We start from the raw sequence: 25,673 nt of genomic DNA on the forward strand, positions 1-25,673 counted from the left end.
CTCAAGCTCCATCATCTACACAATAACAGGAAGCCTAGAGTTGAAGCCGCCTTCTGTTTTTTGCCGATTAGAGTTGAGTCCTTCGTTCTTTGTTCGTGAGAACGAAAAGACTTCGAAGCAGTTTGGGTTGACGGGAGAGTCGTGAGCCTATGAGGATGTTAAAAGCTTATGGTTGCCGGTCGGAAAACAAACGTTTTGGCAAATGATGCGAACCACTGAATTGTGTAAATGTTGAGATAAACTTAATGAAACTTGGAGGAGAAGGAAATTTGGCAATTCCAAGAAACATACATGTGACCATTGAAGGTGGTAGCCTAGTGGGTAGGGTGGCCTTCATCCTCAGGTGAGACTCAGGTTCAAGTCTTGCCAGTGGCAAGGGGGTGTGGGAGTAAACACTTATGCCCACTTGTACCTAGGTGGCGTTGTGGAGACGAGTAGTCTGTTAGAAGCATCTCCAACCCATCGAGTAGTTTGTTTTATCCCGTAAGTGAATTTGGAACATTAACCTGTTCATACAAATTCTACAAGGGGATAAGTAAATACCGTGCGATTATTGCAGATTCAATTGTCATAGGATTATTGGTGGTATTTTTGCTTAGGCCTTAAAGGAGAAAAGATGTTTTACCAGTTTTTCACTTTGCTCTTAACTCCTGCATATACCAAACTGTATGTTATTTACCATTTGAACCGTTATTTTCTTTGCTTGTTCAACCGGTAACTTGTATGCTCACCGCTTCTATTCGCTCCCGTGTCTGTTTTGATTTTCGATGCCACTGCAGTACTTGTGCCCAATAGGTATGGTAAAAGTTTTATCGACTGTTTGTCTTTGATAATGCAAGATGTACCATTTGCAGTATTCAAATTTTGTTCCATATGAGCTATTTACTTTGAAAATTTTGTAATGTGATCATCCCGGGGATACCACAACCTACTAATAGAGAGAGTACTGTAATTGCATAGCCTGGCCTGTAGAAAGATGATAGTGGAAAATATATGGGCAGTTTGGGTTGATGGAAGGGAGAGCCTTGTGCCTGTGACTCCGTGAGGATGTTAAAAGCTTACGGTTGGAATACAATTTTTTTCGCAAATGATGCAAAGCGCTAATGTGTAACTGTTGAGATAAACTTAATGAAACTTGGAGGTGAAGGAAATTTGGCAGATCCGGCTCCTCTCCGGTCTATGTTTTGAACCGGAGAAGATAGTCCTGATCGTGACCGTCTTTTATTAGTAGATTCAATGGTTCAGATTTTCTTATATACTCTTACTAGTGAGAATTAACTTTTACCGGTCAAAGTTTAAAAATACATCCAAACTATTAATTGCAGCAAATGATAGGTCACGATTGGGACTGTCTCCTCCGGTCTAAAAGAATGAACCAGATTTGGCAATGCCCAGAAACATACATGTGAGCTTAAGAAGCAACTCGGGTAAAAGCAGTATTTTTTTTTTGAGAACACAAAACATAACATATCATATATATGTATATATATGCAAGATGTACCATTTGCAGTATTAATCCTAATCTATTTTATCCTAAGGAACTTGGGAAGAGGGATGGGTGCTTACGGAAATTAAACCCTACCCATGTGCATGGCAGTATAAGGGAGGTACCACCTAGCAAATGCACTCCACTCTACTTACACATAACTAGGGCTGCAAACGATCCGAGCCGCTCGCGAGCGGCTCGGAGCTCGGCTCGATAACGGCTCGGCTTGGCTCGGTTCAAGACAAAAACGAGCCGAGCTCGAGCTCGAGCTAGTCGAAACTCGGCTCGAATTGGCTCGCGAGCTCGATTATATAATATATTTATATATATATATATATATATATATACATATATATATTTTTACATATTTATATTTATTTATATATATATTTATATATATTTGTTTCATAAACGAGCCGAACGAGCCGAGCTCGAGCTCCGTAAATACATATCGAGCCGAGTTCGAGCTCGAGTCCTGCAGCTCGTCACGAGCTCGAGCCGAGCTCGAGCCAACTAAATTTTAGCCGAGCCGAGCTCGAACACTCTAAAACTCGGCTCGGCTCGGTTCGTTTGTAGCCCTACACATAACATATCATTTAACCGTCCAAAATATTACAGAATCGGCTCCGAGCATTCATACTGTGGGCACTCCTCCGAACTTGAGGGGCCTGGTCCGGGTCTCTGATCCGCATTTCATGCCCAATATACATACTGTACACAAAATGTAGCAGCAACAGGGATTCTACTTCACCGGAGTGCACATCGCGGGTTAGCCCGTCGTGCTTGCTCAACCAAGCCCGTTTATCTAAGGGCATGGGATATGTATTTTTGCCATCGGGTTGGGTTGGGTAGAGATTTGAAGCTCATTTAGTTAATGGGATAAGTTTGAAAATATTTCTTAAAATCAAGCCCGACTAATATAAATTAAGGCATTTTTTTTTTGAATGGCGAAAAGATAAAATAAAGACATTGATATGTATTATATAGTTATACTATAAAAAAAAATATTACGGAGGAAAAAAATCTACTACTATATAGTTATATCTACAAAGTACCTTTTTAAAATGGATACATATATTTTTTCGTATAAATATAATAAATATGGTTGTAAACTCTAATTCATAATAGTAGGGAAGATTAATTTATTTTGGGTACTATACTTTTAGAAAAATAATGGGCTAGTTAGGGGTGATAAACGAGCTAAGTTTGGTTTGATTACTTAACGAGCTTTGGAAATATATTCAAGCCTAGCTTGTTTTTTAGACGAGCCAATCTTAAACAAGCTTTGATCAAGTCAAATACGAGCCGATCTCAAGTAGTTTCAACTTTTTATACACAAAAAAGCAAAACGAGTTGAGTAGTAGTTTGTTTAAGCTTGACTTGTAATCTTAATGAGCTTCCAAATAATGTTTAAGCTTAGTTTGATTACGTAACAAACCAAATAATGTTCAAGCTTAGTTTGATTTTGTAACAAACCAATTGTAAACAAGCTTTTAACGAACGAACATAAGTTTAGACTTGATTAGCTTTGTTAGTTTAACAGTTTTAGGGCTAGTTAGACGGGCATGAGAAATGAAACTCTAGGAGTATTGGGTTTCGGAATATTAAATGAATCCTGATCATTAAAAAATCAAATTTGAATATGCACAAGTCTCGTGATTATCAAATAGTAGTATAATGTAAGCCCGGTACAAACCCGGCCCAGTCCCCCCCGATGTTTGTGCACCGCTGCACCCCCAATCTTGTTTAGAATATGGGCAGCGCCGTAGCAGTTCGTGAATCTTGTAATCTCTCATCACTAGGACTAGCAGTAAATTGCTTAATTGGTCGAAGAACAAGAAGGACAAGAAGAGATATGGCGAGTGGCCGATCCACTGTGGCAAGGGCGACCATCCTTCTGCCGATTGAGATAACGATTGAAATCCGATCGAGGTGGCCAGTGAAATCCCTCTTGCCATTCAAATCCGTATGCGAAAACTGGAACGCTCTCATCAAAACCCCTGATTTTATCTCCAAGCATCTGCAAACCCACCCCACTCTCGGTTCCATCTCTCTCCTTGTAACCGTTCGCAATCGTGAAACCCAAAACTATGCAGTGGCTTTGTTTGGTTTGGAGTTTAGTTTAGTGTTGGTAGTGGGTGGAGAGAGAAATAGAGTAATGATTAAAGATAGGAATAATGATTGGAAAGTGATAGAAAAAGATAAAAGAATAATAATTTGAGAAATAAGGTAATAATTGGAGAAAGAAATAGAGCAATGTCTTTGATTTAACGATGGGTTTGGCAACGACCCTATCGATCTTGATTTCCCATTTTTCTGCCCTATCGATCTTGATTTCCCATTTTTGAATAGCAGGTATCTTTCCATTGCGGGTATCTGTAATGGTCTGGTTTGCATTAATTTATCTCACTTTGGATATCGCTTAGTTATATGCAATCCCTCGACCAGATAGCTTCGGGAAATTCCGAATTCTGCATGGAATTGGTTGGATGAGAGTTACGATGGCAAATTGTATGTTAAGCGGGAAAGTTTTGGGTTTGGCTTCCATCCCATTGCTAATGATTACAAGTTGATTAGGATTTTGTTTCATTCTATTACTTCTAGTAAACGCAATATCCGAGCGGTGATGAAAAAACATAATAAACACAATATCCGAGCTGATCTGTATTCGATGAGCACTGATACTTGGACATAAATTGATGTTAATAAGCTTTCTTTGTTCTTTGGGGAGATCAATGTTCATTGGGAGGATGATGACTATGTTTATGGGGAGTATGCTGACTTCATGCAGATTGTTGGATCTTCTGCTTCAGCGGTCTTGAATGGAGTTTTCTATTGATCGGCACGTGAAGTCCCAACTAATCAAGTGATAGTTATGTCCTTCGACATGGGCGATGAGGTGTTCAGAAAAAATAAGAGCACCAGCATGTTACGATGGAAATTGGAATGAAAAGGAGACTAACTGGCGATTTATAGAATTGAAGAATAATCTTGCTTTGTTTATTTATCCTAATGACAAATGCCTTGACGTGTGGGTGTTGAATGAAGACCAGAGTTCTTGGACAAACCCATTTAAAGTTGAATTTTTTTCAAGGATTGCCAATAATGTGGGAAGTGGGCAAAGTGGTGAAATGACAGTGTTGGGATTTGTGAAAAATGGTGAATTGGTAGTGACTAACTATAAGGTATTTGGTGATTTAAAGTTGTTTTTGTATGATCCAAAGACAAGGGAAACTACGGATCTTTATTTTGGTCAGGTTCCGTATCCATCTTCTATTTTGCTCCTCGAGGGGACCCTCTTTCTAGTCACGCGACCCAATGAAATCTTGCTTAACTAGAACAGCTAGAAAAGGAAGCATTGAATTCATGGAAGTGACTCATGTGAGTCGGTGTTTAGAATGCCTAGTCTGTTCATACTTATTTTGTTGTGCTGGTAAGTCGTCTCTTTTGAATATGCAATAGATGTTTTGACCCTTGATTTCTCTGTAATGTTGACTGCTATATTTTGGATCACATATTCCAACTTTTAAGTTATGTGTCATTGTTGAACCATTCTTTGCTTTGGTTTTGCATCGTGTGACTTGTATGTTTACCACGTAACTTCTCTCCTGTGTTATTCTGAACCGATGCTAGTGCAATGCTCGTGCCCAATATGTAGCAAAAAGCTATGAATGTGGTTGAATTGAGTGCAGTATTTTAGTTGTTTTGAATTGGTATGCTAGTGTGATACTCGGACCAAGTGACGTCTCTTTTATGTTTACCCCTTAAGTTATCTTGGATCTCCTGTGCAGTAGTTGTATTATGTTCATAGTATATTAATGTTGAAAAATCAGTAATTTGATCATCCCAGGGAGTATGACAATCGGCCTTCACACAATTTGCTTGGTGTGTAGGAAGAAGATACTGAAACTCTACAGGCCTAGTAAGCAACTTTCAGAATTCAATCAGTTGTTCTCTTCTCTCTCTTCTTGTTTCTTATTCTGCTAGAGTTTTTTTTTTTTTTTGAACCGCAAAAGAAATCTTTCATTCATATAAAACCATCCTTACAGGAATAGGAAAAAGAGACAAAGGTGGAACAGCCACCCAATTACAAGGTAGGGAATTCCTAAGAGCTAGAGCTGCCACCTCGTGGGCAACCTTGTTAGCAGACCTGCGGCCCCAGTTGAAAAGGATGCCACCCTTCTCCGCAAAGGCTCGAATATCAAGGACTTCTAGAGTTCATGTTGGAAGTTTATTCTGCTAGAGTTGCCCTTCATGTTTTATATGCATAGAGTTGAGCCCTTAGTTCGAAGTATTTTTTGGGTTGATGAGGATAGCTGCGAAAATGTATTAGGCTATTAGATAAGGGCTGGAAAGCAAATTTGGGGAATGAAGCAAACACATAATTGATTAGGTTGGTTTGTTCATGATCATACATGTAAACCTAAGGAGCAATTGGGTGCAGAGGCAGACAAGAGGCAGGGGAGGACTATATCCATCAAGCTAAGGAAATTATCAATATGATAAACCAACTGTGGCTTTGAAAAAGGAAAGTTTTGGGGGCTTGGGTGACTGACGGTGCGTTCTATTGGTGTGGTGTGTTCCATTTACGAGCTACTTCTCTCCTTAGCTTGGTATAGACGCCTCCCTTGGGTGATCCATGTTTCCTTCTATGATCCCCATTCGAGTTAACTTTTCTTACTTTGTTATTTCAATTGATAAAGACGACTCCCTTGGGTGATCCATGTTTCCTGCAGCCGTGTTATGAATGTTTGAAGAGTTTCTCCGAGTTTTTTTCCCTACGGGTTGGGATGAAACTCGCGTGCATTCCTCCATGGCCACCGGTTTGTTGCAGTATGACTTGAAGCTCTTATTCTTAAAGAACTTTTTTTTTTTTTTTTTTTAAACAGCAAAATTTTTATTAAGAATAAACTCGACAATGGGTATATGAAAAAGAAAGGGGAAAAGGAGGGTAATCAGAGGATTTGATTGGAAGGCCGGAACCAGCAAGACCTTATTAGCAGAAAATACCCATCAAGACAGATCAGAGCACATCTGCCAACATCAATCGACCTCATATATGAAACAGCCATCAGCACCAAGATCAAAAAACCTCAGTATCCAACATCAGCTGATGGATAAAGCTAGAAGCACCAGGAATCTCAGTATTCACATGCAGTGCACCATTGGTAATCGCCTCTCTATTCCATCCTTGTATTAGGCGTAGATAAGATACACACAGTTTTATCTTACCAAAGAACCACAGAAGCCATCACAGACTGTTGATAAAACTGGAATACATTATCATGCATTAAATCTCAGAATCAGCATCAGATTTCCGGCATCCAAGGTCTTAAAAAACTTCTTGATTTGAGTGATTGTGCTTTCGAGTGGTCATGGACTATACAATCAACAATACAACCAATTTCTGGAAATTGGATCCCCGTGGGGTTTGGGGAAACTTAAAAGGTTGTATTAGAAAATGGAGACAGCAATCCATTAATTAGCATGCAAGAACTTAAGGATCCTTCAAGTACTGGAATTCCTTCTTCATCTCAAGTTTTTTGTTATATTGAGAGCTGAGCTTAGAACTTTTAGAAGCTAAGCAACTCATGGATGCAGAATACGATATGAGGCCACCAAAGTCCACAAGTTTGCTCTAAGAACTAGGTTTTGCATATGTTTAGCCTCCTTAGGTAGCATATTTCGACTTGTTTGGTGAATGTTATGCCTTTTTATGGTTAGTGGTGCATATGATACACACAACCTCTATTGGAGTAAAATGCCACGCCTATTTTTTTTTTATCCAAATTGTTACAATCCTTTGTGAGTTTGTGGTAAAGTAATATGCCTCTTTGTGGTGATTGTTACGTCTCTTTGCCGTAAATGGTAACGCCTATTATAATAAATATTATGAGATGTATATCAAATATCCCAAAAATGAAGTGTCTGTGTAGCTTGACCTGAGCAAAATGGTGATAAAGAGGGGAACGAAAAATCCTTTTAACAGCTTTGTTCGCTTTGGGTTTTCAAGAATCATCCCCACTTATTATTCTCATCTCTATGTGACTCTATATTTTTTTTATCCCTCCACCAGACAGTTTCGAGAAATTCCGGGTGCCGGATGGATATGGGAAGGCGTTCCTGAGGTGCCTTTTTTTAGTATTCAGTGGCTCTTTGGGTTTGGCTTTCATCCCAATGCTAATGATTACAAGTTAATTAGGATTGTGCTTTATTCTACTTCTATTTGGGAAAAACACAATATCCGAGCTGATCTGTACGCGATGAGCTCCGAGACTTGGAGAGAGATTGATGTAAACAAGGTTTCGTTGTTCTTTAGTGAGATCTATGACTTTGGGGAGAAAGATGTATCGGTGCAAATTTGTGGTTCTTCTGCTTCAGCAGTCCTGAATGGAGTTTTCTATTGGCCGGCGGTTTTGATGGGTAATCAAGTGGTTGTTATGTCCTTCGACATGGGTGATGAGGTGTTCAGAAAAACAAGAATACCTGAGGGTTTAGATATAAATTGGGATGAAACTAACCGGCAAATTACACAATAATATGATAAACTTGCTCTAATTGTTTCTCCTGGTCGAACGGGCTTCAGTGTGTGGGTGTTAAATGAAAACGAGAGTTCTTGGACTAAGCAAGTAAATCTTGAATCTTTCCCGAGGATTGCAAACAATATGTTAAGTGGGGAATTTGGTAGTATTAGAGTGGTGGTAGGTGGGGAAAATGGTGAATTGTTAGCGACTTCGCATAAATTATCTGGTGCTTTAAAGCTCTTTGTGTATGATCCAAAAACCCAGGAAACGAAGGATCTTTGTTTTGGTCAGTTTCCGTCTGATTCTTCTCATGTTTATTTGTATGCGGGGACTCTACTTCTAATCATGCAAGCCAATAAAGTTGGGCTCGACTAGAAGAACAAGAAAAGGAATCATTGAGTTCGTGGAGTTCATTTACTTCGGTGACACTATCTGTTTTTTATGATGTTTTCTCTATCTATTCGTTACCATGATGCAATGTTCCTTGGTTGAGCCTGGAAGTACTATCTTTTGAATATGTAATACTCTAGAGAGAAACTTATTTACGGCTCTGCTCAATCTCGGTTATTCAAAAGTGTTTTAGATGATCCGAAATAAAAACAATCCATTAACGACAACAAATTGTATGCCTACTACCGATGTTTCTTGGTCGGAAAATTTCAACTCTTTTTGCATGCCTACTGATGTTTCTTTGAGCATAAATATGCATTTATTACCGCAGATTTTCTATTCTTGACGGAGGGGTCTTTCACAGAATTCAATTTACTTGAACCTATGTTTTGTGGAATTCTGAAGAACTTACCAAAAAAACAAAACAAAAAGGACCTATGATTTGTTCAGTTGTACATATTCTTTCAGTACACGTGCGTGTGCTTCTCTACTTCTTTGAACTTTAAAGATGCATTGCTGGGCTTTGGCTGGCTTCTTTTATCAGACGGGCACGTTCTTCACATTGACTTTCATTACTTTCCTTCTGGTTTAGCAAATCCTGTTTTACAGATTCTGGTTCCAGTTCTTCATCTTCATGATACGCAATCGTCTGGTGTGGCCGTGTGGGGTTTCTTGGTACTGATCATTCTAGTGCCATTTGACAGCATTCCAATGTTGATTGTATTCTTGTGGATAACTTAGATCACCCTTTGATTTGCAGCACCAAGGAAGTGGTATCTAAGCTTTTCTTATATGCATAATGTCTTGACACTTTTTTTGAACTGGCACCTATAGTACACTTCGCAACACGAAGGGTTTGTTTGGACCTAAGGAAAAGAAAAGAAAGAAAAAAAATTAAATAAAATTTTCTCTTCTTTTATTTGGTTTCAGAAGGAAATAATCAAACTAAACCTTATCTCTCTCAATAAAATTCTTATTTTGTACATAAGTAAGTTCATATATATACAAAGACATATTAAAATCTAAGTTTATAGTACTTTAAAAAGTTCATAAATGTACAAGTTATAAAATTTTCATCATGTACATGTAAAAATCTATACATATTCTAGGTTATATGTAAAATTTTGTAATATATATATATATATATATATATATATATAGACACACACACACACTCTATCGGTTCGCGAGCCTAATCAAGCCGAATACTGTCTAGTTCAGGTTCGGCTCATGTATTAAACGAGCCTAAAATTAAGGTTCAGGCTCGGTTCGTTTAGCATCCGAATCAAAAGCGTTTACTAAGTTGATCCTTGAATAGTTTAAGAACTGCTCGGTTCATTTGCAACCCTAGTTGCACCCTTCTAACCTCCTTTAATGTTGGGTGCTTGTGGTCCCAAGTGGCTATCGTGGAAACCCATCCATCGTCGGGCAAGGTGCCCAAATTATGCCCCACTTCGGCATCCCACGTTGAACCAAACCATCAACTGGCCCAAGTGGGTTGGGCCTGGTCCTAGGTTGTTCGGCCCATAGGCTCTTATCTTGATCTTTGCCCTCATAATCCATTCAAGCCTACACATCGTGGCAGCCCATCATTACAAAATAGTGGGCTTGGGCCCATCTTTCCGTGTTCGGTCCGACGAGGCCTTATTCAGCCCGCCACACTAGGTGAATTTTCATCCAAGACAATTAAGGGGGTGTTTGCCAACCCCATTTCTACTTTTCATTTTTCTCTTTTCAACTTATGGGTGCTTGGCAGCATCCTTTGAAAACACACTTTAGAGCATCTCCAATCCAATACTCTATTTGAGAGTATCAAAATACTCTATTTTATTCATAAAGTGATTTCAGAGGAAATTATTATTCCTATTTACTCCAACCACAAATCCTCTATTTTTCCCATAACTTCTTGATAAGCACCTAAGATTGCTTGATCGTGGTACTTAAGTCCGTTAGTTAGAAGTGTTTTTAGTTATTATTTGTCGCTTTTATTCAATATTGCTCGTATGGTAGTTTGTTAAGTGTTTCAGGCAAAACGCCCTTAAAAGACGTATTTTGATTGCATAGCCAACCCCCAAGTTAGTTCAAGTATCATCGCCCGGTGGAACTTGTGCCAAAGTGACCAAAGAATGAAGGCGAGAAGCGTCAGGCAAGCCAATGGTTGTCGGGTGTCAAGTTCTGGAGGCTAGCTTTCCTTTCTGAAGATAAGCTCTGCGTATCGATACGGCTATAATCCGTATCGATACGCGTTGGTTAATTGGGCAGGCAGAGAGTTTTGTATCGATACGGCCATAAACCGTATCGATACGGGCACGTTACAGGGAAATTGGTCTCTTCAGCTTAGCGATGTGGTATCGATACTTTGCATAATCTGTATCGATACGGGAAGCTCTCGGCCAGATATTTTGTTACTTTTTGGACTTTCCATTTATGGAATAGTTGCTACTTATAGTATGTTTCTAGGATATTTGTTGGGAGAGAAGTTGAGTTGTATAAATACTCTTCTCTCCCACTTTATCTAAAATCTACTTTATGTTCTAGGTTAGTTTTCTCTCTAGTTTTTCTCCATTGTTGTTCTTAGTTTCAAGCTTCAATACTTGTAAGTTTAATTCCTAGTTTGATGTTTTCTCGTTTATTAAAATTGTAGCTACTCTTTAAATCTTTGTGAATATCAAGTTTATTTCCGTTTTTATCGGTTAATCATGTTTTCAATTCTTAGCATAATTTCTAGTCTTTTCAATATGTGTGAGTAGTCTTTTGGCTATGTCTTGGGCTACTCTTTCCCAATGACTTAGGTGGTTATTTGGTTTTCAAACCTTCGGGCTTAAAATCATGGTTTTTGGAATTTCATTAACCTAGCTATTTTGGTCTAAACGAGGGGTGTTAGCTCCTTGGTTTATCGTTTAGTCAAGCGGTCTTGGCAAACGACATATTGAGGGCTCGTGGCCTCCTACGTGTTAGATACATTAGCAAAAATAGGTTGATTTAATTCCGGTTAATCACATCTTTCGATAAACATAGTCTTTTAAAGCTAAATCTTTCGAGTGTAAGTACGCGGTCGTGACTCTCACTTGAGTTATAATTGAGAACAGGTAACAGCTTAAGTCAAGGGTTAGATGATCCTTAGACTTGCCTCTTTTTGTTTATAAAGCTCGTATCTAATTTGTTGCTTTAGCCTTTCCACCGTTAAAAGCAAAACCAAGTTGGCTGTCTTAAACGCCCCAATCCACCATATAAAACCTAAATTCCGAATAAGCTGTTTTCGATTCTCTGTGGGTACGATCCCGGACTTTCCGGTTATTATGCTATCGACGACCTAGCCCTACGCTTGGGGTTTTTCCCAACCTTATTTGAAGGCGAGGTTTGAAGGCTAAGCACTTCTCCTTTATTTGGTTTGCACCCTTCACCGAATCTTGAGAAACTTCAAGCCATGCACAACATAGAATTTTGTCCTCTTCCACTAGGAAAGCTCTGCCACGTGGGAAGATTTCCCATCAAGTTCCATACTTGGAAGAAAACTTGAGAGGATAATTTTTACTAGACTTCAGCTCTTGGAGAGGAAGAACTCGGATTGTTTGATGAGAAAAAATCTGTTTTATAGATGAAAGTGTGGTATTGAATTAAATTCACCCATCAATGATGGTGGTAGTTCATTTACCAGCTGTTGAAGTTAATAAGGATACAAATGCCATTTTAAAAGGTGAATAGTGTTATATAGGGGATCCTCCATATTTTCTTCCATCCTCTAAATATGGAGGATCAAAATTTTATCCTCTCAAACAGAGGAGGCTTAAGAGGATGGGTTGGAGGAGTTCCATACTCTCAAATGAAGAAATAGAGCATGGGTTGGAGATGCTCTTAGCAAAATGGATTCTCCATTTTTAGAGTTAGAGAGCAAAAGTGGAAGTGGAAGTGGAAAGTCGGGGGGGGGGAGGGGGGGGGGGGGGGGGCCCGTTTTCTTACTTCTCATTGCAGATATATATGGTTTTGGCCCTTTTGGGAGTCTTCTGGCGGGGTTTAGAATTAGAAAAAATTTCAAAATAGCACCTGAATTTTACACCAAATGTCACAGAGACACATGAACTTAAGTTTATTTCAATTAAATACAAGTATTAACAAAATCTCCAAATTTAGACCCTTGCCGTTATACTCTGTCCCAAAAATTGCTGATATAACATCTCTAACCCGTTTAAGTTGCCCCATTGCACATGTTTCTAATAGGGGACGATGCACCCAAGAGAAACCCATCACTTTGCTCATTACTTCATCTTTTCCTTGTGGTCCGAGCAGAAAGAAGAAAAAGTTAGGATTTTCTCTGGGTCTTCATGGTAGAACTCTCAGGGTGGGTTTTAAAAAATTAAGTTACTTATTTTTTCGTCTTTATTTAAATTTTTTTTGCATTTGTTTGTTTTATGCCAAATTTTTATGACTTTTTGATTCATCTTGACGAGAGGAATCAGAAAAGTAAAAAAATTTGATCGAAACTCAACTTATTTTTGTCTTTTTAAAAACAATAATGAGTTTCGATCAAAATTTTACTTCTCCGATTCCTTTCGTCGAAAAGAATCAATAAATCGCAAAAATTTGACGCAAAACTAACCAATGGGAATTTTTTTGAATAGACAAAAAATAAGTCACTATTTGGCTTTTAAAGCCAAATTGGCCCTAAATTCTCTTCATCATCTGTTGAACAAGGGAGGAGGAGGGGCTTTGGGTCTAGGGTTGAAGTGAGGGAGATGGTGAAACAATAGTAAAACTTCTAGAGAGAGAAATGGAGGGAAATCAATTAGGTTAAGGTCATTTTCCCTTCAAAATGTAAGGTAAAGTGAGGGGTTTGGCTTGAGTGCATCCTTCCCTGTCGGAAACATGTGCAATGAGGCCACTTGAACGGGTAAGAGATGCCGCGTCAGTAATTTTTTGGACGGAGTATAACGGCAGGGGTCTAAATTTGAGAATTTTGTTAGTATAAGTGTTTAATTGAAATAAACTTAAGTTCAGATCTCTTTGTGACATTTGGTGCAAAATTCAGGTGTCATTTTGAAATTTTCCCTTAATATTAAGATGAAGATAAAAAAACCATATCGGTGCTCGGCAGTAATGTATCCAACACTTAGTTGCAGGAAAACTCCACATTAGCCAACGCTTCTTGCTGGGAAACGTGTTCCAATCATGACAGGAGAGGAGTTTTCTTACGTCTCCTTCGAAAACACACTTTAGCAAAATGGATTCTACATTTTTAGAGTTAGAGAGCAAAAGTGGAAAGTAGGGGGTATGGAGTTTTCTTACGTCTCATTTTTTTTTCACTTTTTTCATCTTGGTTAACAAAAAGACCTACAGAATATATTCTGCATATATCTCTTAAGTATTAATTACGTTGCAAAACACATTCTGCACATATCTCCCACATACTCTACCATATTCAAAAAATATTCTGAACAAAATTTAAAAAGCCAAAAAATCTTAACAACCAAAATCCAGAGAGCCAAAAAAGTAGTATTTGGCTCGTGAAATTGGAATGCATGAGTGTTTTTGCCGCCTCTAATCTCAACACTCTAGTGAAATCCATGATTGAATGTTTGATCCCATCATCACCCACAGAAAGAGGGGGTGGGAAAATATTCCACTCAGAAAAAGCAATTTCTTCTGTTGAGTTGACCTTTATTTCGGAATCTCTCGTTTTCTTCTGGTAGTACAAAAACTTTCAAATTGGTATCCTGTGGATTTCTTCGATGTCTGCCACAAACCCTCTGCAACCCGTTCGTGCGTATGGGTATGGTATGGCACAAGGCAAGGGAACCCACACTCATGTGGGATGTGGGGTTTGTGCACTTTTGTCGCGAGGTCCCCAAAAATGCGTGATGGAAAGAGGTGTTAGGGGCGCCATGTGACGGTTTCTCCCGGAGCGCCCAGTCGAATGTCAAAAGGTGCCCACAAATTTGATGGTTCTAATTAACTGCAAGGCCATTATTTCACGAGCTTAAACATTGGTAATGATCCCTTTGCGCACGTTCCACAATAAATATTCGGTCTCAAAATCCAACCCCTCCCCCTGCGCACGGTCCTTAATAAGTTTTCTCTTTAGATCTCTCTCTCCACTCATTACTCCAAAAATCTCCCTCAAAATCTACACCGAACAAACCCAATTTTGGGACTAGAAGGATTTTTTTAGGCACGAGGGGCCTAACAAATCGAATTCAGAGAGTTTCTTTGTTTGTTTTAGGTTTCGAAACCCCTTCGCATGGTGCTGAATGAATTTTTTTTATCGATCTCTCTTGACTCGTTACCCCCAAGAACCTCTCTTAAATTCCAAACCAAATATTTCAAAGATTCCAAAGTCTTTTGTCATAGGACGAAACTCGACAGGAGGCCCCCCATTCTATTGTCTGTCTATCGATTTCTCAAAGGTTCATCATCAGGAGAGTGTCACCGACTCACCTCACACCCAATAAGCATAAACGCTTGACAAGGTCGTGTTTTGCTAATAGGTTATCTTTTAAACTCGAGTTTACACTTGACAAGCAAAAACTCGAGTCTAAGCTCGTGTTCAATTGTTAAAAACTTGTTCAAGATTGGTTTGTTAAACGTGAACAGACCAAACTTGAACATTTTTTGAAACTCGTTAAGATTTCAAGCTAAGTTTTGAGAAAACTACTACTCGACTCGTTCGGCTTAATCGAAGATCGTTTGAGATTGACTCATCTCATAAATAAGCTAAGCTTTAATATATTTTTGAAGCACGTCAAGTTATCAAATCAAGCTTAATTAACTACACACATGTTTGGCTCGTTTGACTTGTTTATAATCCTAATCCTTTGTGGCTCTGAAAAATCCCCACTTTATATAATAGCTCCCAAGTGCTAGGATCGTTCCGGTCCACTTTTTTGGACAAACAAACACAACCTTAAGAATGCAACAACGTCTTAGACCACGTAAGTGGCACAGGGTTCAAGTAGGGTTGTGGTGGGCTACCCTTCACAGCTAAACCCAAGCCCAATACCACATATGGCCTGGGTGGCAACTGGCAAGTCAAGTTGAAGGATAGACAAATATTGATCCAATCCCAAAATGACCCAGATCTTCCATATCAAAGTGGGTCCCTAGTAGGTTATATATATACATGGATCCCACCTTAACCAGCAAACCATCCATCAAGGGCTACCCTTTGGCAGTGGCCCCTCAATCCTCATTTGGGTCAGGTTCTCTCTTGAAATTATTTAGAAGATAGGATCTTGAAATTTAGATAGGATCTCGTGTGACCATCTCGATAATTAGTGATCAGAATCTTACTGTAAAGGATTTCTTTTCTTCAAAAAGATCAGTCTTAATTTCAACCAAACTAAATCACTAATTATATATTTTCTGAGAAGGTCGATATTTCACGGACCACTCTCTTGTCTAAAACTAAATGCATAAACGCTAGGTTCGATCATTTAGACGTACCCTGTTTTGATTCATTTAGACTTACCCTGTTCTGAAACACCGGTACAGGTACATCCAAAATTTGGTGGTTGAGGACATGCCCCTGTTAGTTGAAGTTTAACCAAAAAAATTCCAAAATTGAAATCTAACTAAAACAAACCAACAATGCTTTAGACACGCCTACTGATCACTCCTCTCGCACATATGTTTGGTTCCCCCCACAATTAAATGTGTGGGGCTGACATACATGCATGTCAGAGAAAAATGATCAGTGAGTGGTCAGTAGGAATATACGTAGCATGGTTGAAAACCTAAACATACCCTGTGTTTAACCTTCTTTTGTGTGTGAGTGAGAGAGAGAATTAAATGTACCCTTTGTTTGAAAAACTAGAAAATGAACCCAAAAATTCAAAGACTCATTGAAAGATTGATTGAAAACTGAATTCTGGTATTTTCCCACTGAGCTTGAATTTGGTGGAGTCTAATGGAGCTGTCTCACTAGTCGCCACCACAACCCACCTAATTTTCATTATTCGGAGATAGTGATACGTTTGGAAATTCTATCATCTTAGCTGCGAAGATAAGAGACACACTCCCCACTGCTACTGAAACTTGCACCCTGCAAGTTGGATGGGAATTGAGACAGCACTATATATAGCTAGTAAATTCGAATCGAATAATTGGACGCCACGTGACGGTATCACGTGATAATATCACAGAATTGTAAGAGATCTGACGTCGTGATAAGTAAGATAATTGGGTCGGCCGGGACGGTTGGGTTAGTGGAAAACAATACTTACCAAACCAAATCTTGTTGTAGGCCTTTTTTATCTGCCAATAACACTACTTGAGATGGTGTCATCGGTACTTAAGGTATATGTCTAGATTTTAAGCTAAACCTAGCTCACACTTCCCTGAGTTAGTTCCCCTCTCCAAGAATTCATTGATGGATATATAAATAACCATATAGATTTGCATGTACATAATTAGTCAAGGTACTCCAATTCATGTCTAATAATTTCCTTTTTCGGACCGCATACATCCACTATTATTGGCAACCAATAATTCTATGTACCCACCCAATTTACCCCCAAATCACCCCAAAAAGGAAAATTAATGGACCAATAATTTCCCTTTTCGGAATAATTTCGGGATAAGTTTAGGGTATATACCTTGCTCTTAATTCCAGATACCATTTTCGGATTTCGTATTATAGATATTGCTATGTGTTAATGCTTATAGTTATATGTAGAATTAAGCTCAAAGCATTCATCCAACATTAAAACATATACTTAACAATAATACTAGTAGTGATTATAAAGATCATATAGTAACGTAGTACTATTAATTAGTAAGAGATGATGAAAACTAGAAAATTTTCAGTACAAAAGATTTTATTATGGAATAACCACCTAAAAAAATAAATAAACAAATAAAATACAGTATGAGCCATTCGCTGGTGCTCATATCAACCGGTACTTCTCAATATGGCTGGTGCCGACCAATATTTGAACCAGAATAAAACTAGAGGGTAAGTTTCTGGTCTAATGAAGAAACTTACATACCAACCAACGATATTAACAACCTTGACTAGTAAAAATAAAAAATGTCTCTCACCCAGGCCAGCCGTAGATTTGCAAGTAGTTCAATTATCACATTAGGTTGGGATCCTCTCCGGGCCCTTTTATGGATTGTAAGGTCCTCTTGGGACATTTTGTAGACCCTTTTTTATGCTACTTCGATGATCGGTTTCTATTTATCTTTTAGAGCTCATCAAGAATACTAACCATGCATTTCAAAAATCATGTTGATCGGTTATCAATCAATGCATACTCGCAACACACTTGTCTTGGGATGGATGGTTTCTAATTCAGTTTGCCAATCTGATTCTTCCAAGATTATGTTCTGAAGTTTGATTGATATCCAATCAACTTATACTTCGTATTTTCTTTGGCGTAGTTGATACAGTACTTGACGAGACCTAAAAGATGAAAGGTCCCGATCATCGAATCGGGGATAGTGTTGCGCGGCAACGTGCACAACACGGTGTTGTGTACATCCAAACCGTCCGTTCGGCAATCTAACGGCCCAAATCTCATGTACACCATCCGAGCATCGGAGCCATTCATTGCCGAAATAAAATCTGAATCGTTGGATTGCCGAATGGACAGCCCATATGTGTACAGTATCGTGCACAGCACAGGGTTCATCGAAGTGTATGGAGCCAAAAAAAAGCCTAAAAATGGCAGTAACAAAGACCGTTCTGTAGGGACTGCAGGGGATCCTAATCCTTACCACCCATAACAACTTACATTGAATCATGACCGTTAACAAAGAAATCACGTTGTAATCACAACGCATGCAGTCCGTATTCGGTGACTTTCAATGAAATTATAATTAAGCACGTTAATTAGTTGCATAATTAGTCAAGGTTTATTATGAAGTGAGATTAATCATTAATCCACAACCATAATACCATCAGTGCTTGTAATATCATATCTATCCGGAAATTATATATAATACCAACTAGCACTGCATAGTCAAGCTTTATTATGAAGTGATTAATCATTAATCCATAATTATAATATATACCAACTAGCACTGCTTGTAATAACGTATCTATCCGGTAACTACCTCATAATTTCGACGTCTAAATTCATTTTTTTTTACAACTAATTAGTTGTTTAGGTCAACTTACGCTCATATCGACTAATTTTGGAGACTTGATCTAACCGTCCATTTGCAGAGAGCACAATTAAAGTCGCAACAAAGCTCTTTATGGACTTGCCCCAAAAGAGTTGATAACACCGGAAAAGGAGGAAGCAAGTCCTTAAGTTTCAAGTCTTGACCACCGAGTGAATCCCTTGGGTTTGACGTCGAAATTGATTACTCTGCACAATAATTAAACAGTGCAAGCACATATGAACCAGAACACTGATTTGATGAAATTATTAAGCTTAAGCTCGAATTTTAAAATGGATAATGATTTATTTGAATCGGACACATGTACAGTTGGTTTATGATATTCCTGTTGGATGATCTAGCAATTAAGTTTGTCTCCGAGGTATATTAATTGATTTCCTTAATTAATTAAATTTTATTTCGGAAACCCTATCTAGAATTAAAACACATGTATTTTTAACAAAAGTTTAATATTCCTGACGAAAATTCTGTGAGTACTCACACGTAGGTACATACATCGCGTATATACGCGTTTTGGACCCATGTCGGGGCCTAAGAAAATAATCTGAGCCGCTCGTTTTATTCAAATGGTTTGTTTAGGGTTTTTGTAATAAATAAACGCAAATCAATATTAGTAAAAATGTTTACAAGAGATCTAACTTTGCTTCATAATCCAAACCTAGTTTATGAAGAAAAGTTAGATATTTTGTATACGTCTTTACCAATTTCGGATAGAGTTTATTTTTTAGAAGAGCCCTAAACAACCTATTTTGAACAAAATGAACGGCCCGGATCAATATTTTGGGACCCGAGATGGGTCAAAAGCGCATATGTACATGACGTATGTACCTCTAGCAAAGTTGTATTCGTGACAATAGGATAGGAAACAATTTTTTATTTAAGTACAAGAAGTGTACTAACAAGTTTTGGGTACTGCCTGTTTGGAAGTAAAACATCATTTTCAAGCATTTGCGAATTGGGTTAGTCGATGTGAATGTACAATTAAATCATTTTCTAATTTTAATTTAATTTGTTGAAACATTTTGTCCCAAATGAAAGCGAAATCTTCGAAACCCACATAATAAAAAAGATTATTCAGTAACTTTTGTCCACAAAATATCCCTACCTACAGAAAAGAAATACTCATTATATCTGTGATTCTGTCCTATATTGCTGGTTTTGTAGGGAAATTTATCTCTTTTAAGATACAAACATTTGATTAATATATGTCTCCTTAAAAGATATGATTGACTCCAACGTTGACCTCAACTTATCTCCTTAATATTTGTTTTTAATATTTTTTTTAGGTGTTAGCTTGTTAAAATCTAAAAATATGAATCTATAACTTTTAAGAGAGGAATATTAGTGTTATGAGACATCCAAAAGTAAAATAATGAACAAGTACTATCATCAACAGTCCCAGCAAGTGGGTAGTTGAATTGGGCCCCTAATATTAGTCGAGGTGCGTTTAAGTTGGCCCGAACACTTGAATTATTATTATTATTTTTTGACAAAAGACACTTGAATTATCAAAACAAGAATTATCATCGACAGAAATTGAAATCACATTTCATGCCTCATGGATTAACAGTTTGAAAAAAAAAATTCTCTCTCTCTCTCTCTCTCTCTCTCTCTCTCCCATGGAGATGCCCTTTCCCAAAACAAATTTCACATGCCACTATACCCCAAAAGCTACGCATCTAAGTCATCTGATCACACCTCTATTAATCCAAAGCCCATACTAATAATACTATTAATCCAAACATTTAAGCACATACCACAGTTGCCAACTTACTGGTTGTTCTAACTAATCACTATTTTTAATCACTATTTTTTCTTATTAAGCCAAAAGTTTAAGCTACTTCTAAAGTACCATAAGCCAGACAGTAAAAAGTCAACTTTTGCAATGCACGTCTCTCTCTGTACGTAAATTGCTATGAGATCCGTTCGGCCAAAAAAAAGTCAACACAATTTAATAAGGGGAATTCTATTAAGTGCACAGATTCGAACAACACAAGTGTGATATGTATCACCCGAACGGTTCAAAACACATTTGTGCTCTTATTGATCAGTGCGCATATATATGCGTCCACAGACTCTCTCTTAATAATTCAATATTTTCACAAGCAATTCGACATGTACACTTGCACATATACTCACATGGGTATTGGGAGAAACACAAAATATGGGTTACCGCTGCAATATGCCTTGCAAAAATGCTACTTGCACAACCGTTGTGTTGGTTGTGTGTGTAATTCTGACCGTCCAGATGTATTTGGACGGTCTAGATTTAAAAAAAACTCTTCCATGGATAAGTTTAACTTTTATGAGGAAGAGTTTAAGCGAATCCTGACCATTCATTACAGCCATGAATGGCTAGAGATTGGTTGTGTGTTGTGTTTTACACAACCGTTGTGTGTGTAGCACTTTTGTATACCTTGTAGTGCAGTTGATCCAGCCATATATCTCGACACAGACGGCTCAGACTTAATTCAAGCTCCTACGTACAAATCTTAACTGCTTATTGTTTGAATGAAAATCCGAGTCATCTATTGCCGAGATAGACCGCCGGACCAGATCGGCCGGAAGATGAACTACAGCACACCCGGTTCCGAGAAAAACACACACTCTGCATGATGCAGTGTGTGTTGTATCCTAATGCATGTGAGTCGTGACTATGCGTAAGTGTTTGTATATGTTGTCTGTACACAATGACTTATTTCATGGTAAAATCATTGTTCTACAAACCGAAATCAATTCATTGTCCAATTAAAATTGTTGACCATAGAGATCACTATTACTCTATATGTGGATGTCCCTGTATGGGTTCTGGTGAGTTTGAATTTAACATCTCAGTTTTGCCCGTGCACGTCAGTATTAGCAATGTTTAATTAAGTTTTTTAATTCCTTGCACAAAGATTAAGAAATTTACTAATGTTTTTGGTGTCTGAATTTTTTACTTAAACAAACAATAAATCATGCTTGAGAAAAGGGGCAGTGAACTGTCAAGAAACTATGAATTGAGGGAAAAGAGAAAAGTCAATGTTTTTTTATTATAAGCATATGATTTATACTCGAAATTGGTAGCTAATGGGTACTTAATAAAATATTTTTAAGTTGACCGGGAAAGATTATGTAGTTGTAATTACCAAAAGGTTGCTTCGCTTTGGTGAAAATCGAAAATAGACTGTCGGTGCTGTTTTTCCTCCAGGGGGGATATTTTTCATAGTGGCGACACAATCGGTGGCGTCGCCGCCGTCGGTGGTTGTGGAACCTAGGCAGCAAAAATAAAATATCTCTCTCTCTCTCTCTCTCTCTCTCACCAGAAAACTATGGGCACCATTTGAGTGAGTTAGTTTGGTCTGGTGTTTGGAAGGTGGACCGACCTTGTGTTTCTGGTTTGTTTGCTTTTATAAAATGATTAATTTGCCGAATGTATGCAGGCTTGTGTGGAATCCACCTTAGAGTTCCACATGAATGATCTGAATCGTTTAATTCGTCAAAAACAAGATTTTCAAGAGTTGCTATGAAAACCCAACTTATTCGTTGGTAAAAGCTCAATCAAATGTTACTGATATTTAGCTGAGCTGATTTAACTTTTCTCACAGCCTTTCTAAAAAATGATTTAAACAAAATTAAATAAATTTGATTATTATTGTGAGACCCCGAATGGGTCCCACACAAGCGGATATACATTTGTTGTACATTACCCATTAGTCAGGCTCGACTTTTAATTAACCCCTCCGCTAACTTATCTTTACTCTTTATTGATGGTTCTAAACACAGAGTGACAAATATTATGAACTTTTTTAGCATGCTGGGACTGCAATTGTTGATTATTGGTATAAACCATGTAATTATTGCGCATTTAATTTGTAGTCAAGGATTACAGAAATCAAATCATGTCCCAAGATTTTAAGTTTTTTTTTTTTTTTTGACAATGCACTGTGTTCCGGGCCAGCTTATCTGCACCTCGAATTAATCCCTACAGACTCTTCTACAGCCATTTCACACGCTTACGCGTGATGTGAAGTGGCCCTAAGAATTTTTGACAAAGAGAATCGAACATGAAACCATAAGATGAACATAGATTTTAAGTTACACCAACCCATTCAAAAGGAGATTCCAAAGTTCAGACAAAATAAGGAAAAGTAAAAAAAGAAAAGTAGCCATGTTATAAAGTGGAAAAACCCTTGCTCTACACAACTTTTTTTTTCCCCCCATCCCTTTACTTATCCAGATAATCATATCATGATTAATATTTCTTCCAAAAACAAAAATTAACATATATATGCTTTTTATTAAGACATGGAAGCCCCACAAGTTTCACCTTTTCTTTCCACCCATCCCCCTCTGTAACCTTCTTCTTCTTGTATAATCATTACTCTATCCCAACTTAGTGCCATTCATTTATGCAAAACAAATCGCCCCCTTTCCTTCAATGTTGTCATGCTGATGTAGATGGGTTTTTAGGAAAGCCTATATACAAACATGGCACATTTGAATTTTTTTTCCGCCACCGATACGTTAGTGGATTAGTGAGTTAAATTAATTTCTCATTCCGAGAAAAGATGATACGGCCCTTGTTCCCACAACAAGAAATTACGCTCGCATTCGGCGACCAAATGCAGCGACTAATGAAATAGAAAATGAGATCCCACGATGGATCGCCACTGGTTGCATTGGAAGGTGATGCAGCAGAGGCTGCCAATACCCATTTCGTATTGTTAGCCCGACCCTACCCTAGATAAGTCGTTCTTGGAACAATGTAGTAATGTTTGACGCTCTTTCATTTGTTCGAAACAAGAGCTTCTTGATACAAGACACTCATTGTGCGATTAGACGACGCTCATCGTGTGGATAACTAACTGTCATGTGATTAGATCTCACATTGCCTAGACACTACATGTGTGGAAATCCGTCACTTGCCTTGTTTAATTGTTGATCACATAGCCTAACTCGGCCAAAACCTAGTCTTATTATGGTTCTCGGACCATAGTACTCTTGGTTGGATAGTGATATTGCCCGATGTGAGCCTTGGCTTTGTTAAAATCCGTCCAAGATATATGACGTTTGCTTTTAAACTGGGTGGGTTTTGTATTTCGACGCCTATTTGATACAGTACTAATAATTTGACACATTTGACTCTGATCGTGCCGATAGGACCAATAATACCATGCTTTTGAAGCCCAAATTTCTCAAAGAAGAAATGCAATTTCACAAATATAATGATTGATTTAATTAGATGCTTATAAGTAAATGTAATTGCAACCTAACTTGGTATCTAACAATTTAGGTATAGGTTTCATTCTTGGAGAGAGTAGAGTTGAGAGAGAGAGAGTCCGAGATTTGGTTCTGGACTTGATCTCTCCTCTCTCCTTTCTATCGTTTTGTGGATTTGGGTTGAGATCTTTTCTCTTTTTTCAGTGAGAGTTTAGATCTCCCCGTTTCCCTCTATTTTTGGGTCAATCTCCACCAATCTGTGGTGGATCTGGAGCTTCGGCGACTGACGATTCTTGGAGGCGGCGGCAGTGTTCCGGCAATAGCAATAGTGGCACCGGCGATGACAGCACGACGACGACGGGCTTGGTGCTTTTCGCAGGATACGGATTTGAATTTTCCAAAACGCAATTTTGAGTGGACTCGTGGGTTTTCTACTACTGCTACTGCTACTGTTTTTTTTTTTTTTTTGTGGCTTTTGAATTTTTTTTTTCCGATTATTTTTCTTGTATTTTGGAACCGACAGTGTCCGTTGTACTTTTTATTATAAACGCAACATGTTTGTGCTCCTAAAAAAACACTTTAGGTATAAATGGTATGAATCCTATGAGGAGGGTAGGGAATTAAGATAATGACTTGATAGGTTCCTGAAAATAATTTGCAGACCTCATGTAACGTCGGTTTCAAGGGGGGGCCTATAAAACTGGTTGCTACCTTATCCAAATTCACTTTATTTGTGCCCTAGTCTTTTGTCACCAATAATTGTAAACGAGTAGTACTAATATTCTTCTTAAGCTACAAAATTAACACAAGCTTTGGATAAAAGGCTATGCTAAACTCGGCATCGTTCAATTTGATCTTTTGTGGGTCCTGTTCAGGCCCACTTACATAATTGTAATCGTTCATATTTTAAAACTTGTCGAGAATAACTATCATACCCAGTTCATGTTGATCGCATTGATCACTTAACACGCGAACGTAACATAATTATTATTGATCCAGAGGTGTATGAGTTTCGATCTAGCATGCCAGTCTAAATCTTACCAGATAAGTGCATGCGCTCCAATCGAATTAACTGCTATCTGATCAATTCAATTTTTAGTACTCCTAACTCATTGATTTTTTTCCGAGGAACACTAACAAATGAACAATTATGGTCATAGTAGCTACTAGACTTAGATAAGGTCCAAAAATAGACCCAATTAGGCCGAGTCGCAAAGAGAGGATAGATATCGCAATTACAATCTTTAAGGTATCTTGACTTCTTTCAAATCACGAGATTGAGAAAAATATTGCAATTAGATGCTTGATGGAAGAGCCCTATTTGAGGAGAAAGTCTTCAATTGAAAGGGTACAGTGCACCTTGTTATTCTCAAGCATCTATGGCAACTATGAAATGCTTTTGTCAATAATTGCACTGCATACATTTGATGAACTCAGAATGACATAAAGATGATCAGAGATTTAGCATACAAATATGCTCAAAAAACAATCCAAACAAGACAGAAAAGAGGAAAAGAAAAAAGAAAAAAGAGAACAAAAAAAAAAAAACACTTACTTTGTAGGACAAACAAATACAGCCTTAATCACAAGGGCTTTTTCCCTTTCTATTGGCTTCTCCTTTATTATCGAGAAGTCGTTTCAGGTTTGGCTTTATTATCGAGAAGTCGTTTCAGGTTTGGATAAAGGTGATGGTCCTTTGACGAAGTAAGGCAAAGGCAGTGGTGGTCTGGTGACGAATCAGATCGGTTGGTCTAAGTGTGTGGTCATGCCCTTCGGAAGTGAAAGTTGTCATCGAAGATATTCGCCACGAACTTGTTTGGTTAAGGATTTGTGATTTTCTTTAATTTTATTCATAGATTGGCAAATGTAGTCGTCACATTTTGGCAACTTCGGGTTTGTGAGGTTCTGGTATTCGTATTTAGAAAGCTAGACCTTTTAATTAGTTATTGAAT

At 38.0% G+C, this 25,673-nt stretch overlaps 1 protein-coding gene across 1 annotated transcript in view; it reads left to right on the forward strand.

Moving 5' to 3' along the window:
* The window catches only part of LOC131325072 (uncharacterized), a 43,871-nt gene extending 38,531 nt beyond the window's left edge, over positions 1 to 5,340 (forward strand). Inside the window, exon 2 of the mRNA XM_058357128.1 lies at positions 4,830 to 5,340. Within this exon, the coding sequence (XP_058213111.1) occupies positions 4,830 to 4,862 (33 nt within the window). The 3' untranslated portion in view covers positions 4,863 to 5,340. The remainder of the gene's footprint in view (positions 1 to 4,829) is intronic.
* Positions 5,341 to 25,673: the final 20,333 nt, after the last annotated feature.

The sequence above is a fragment of the Rhododendron vialii genome, chromosome 5a (genome assembly GCF_030253575.1).
Source record: "Rhododendron vialii isolate Sample 1 chromosome 5a, ASM3025357v1".
Lineage (NCBI taxonomy): Eukaryota > Viridiplantae > Streptophyta > Magnoliopsida > Ericales > Ericaceae > Rhododendron > Rhododendron vialii.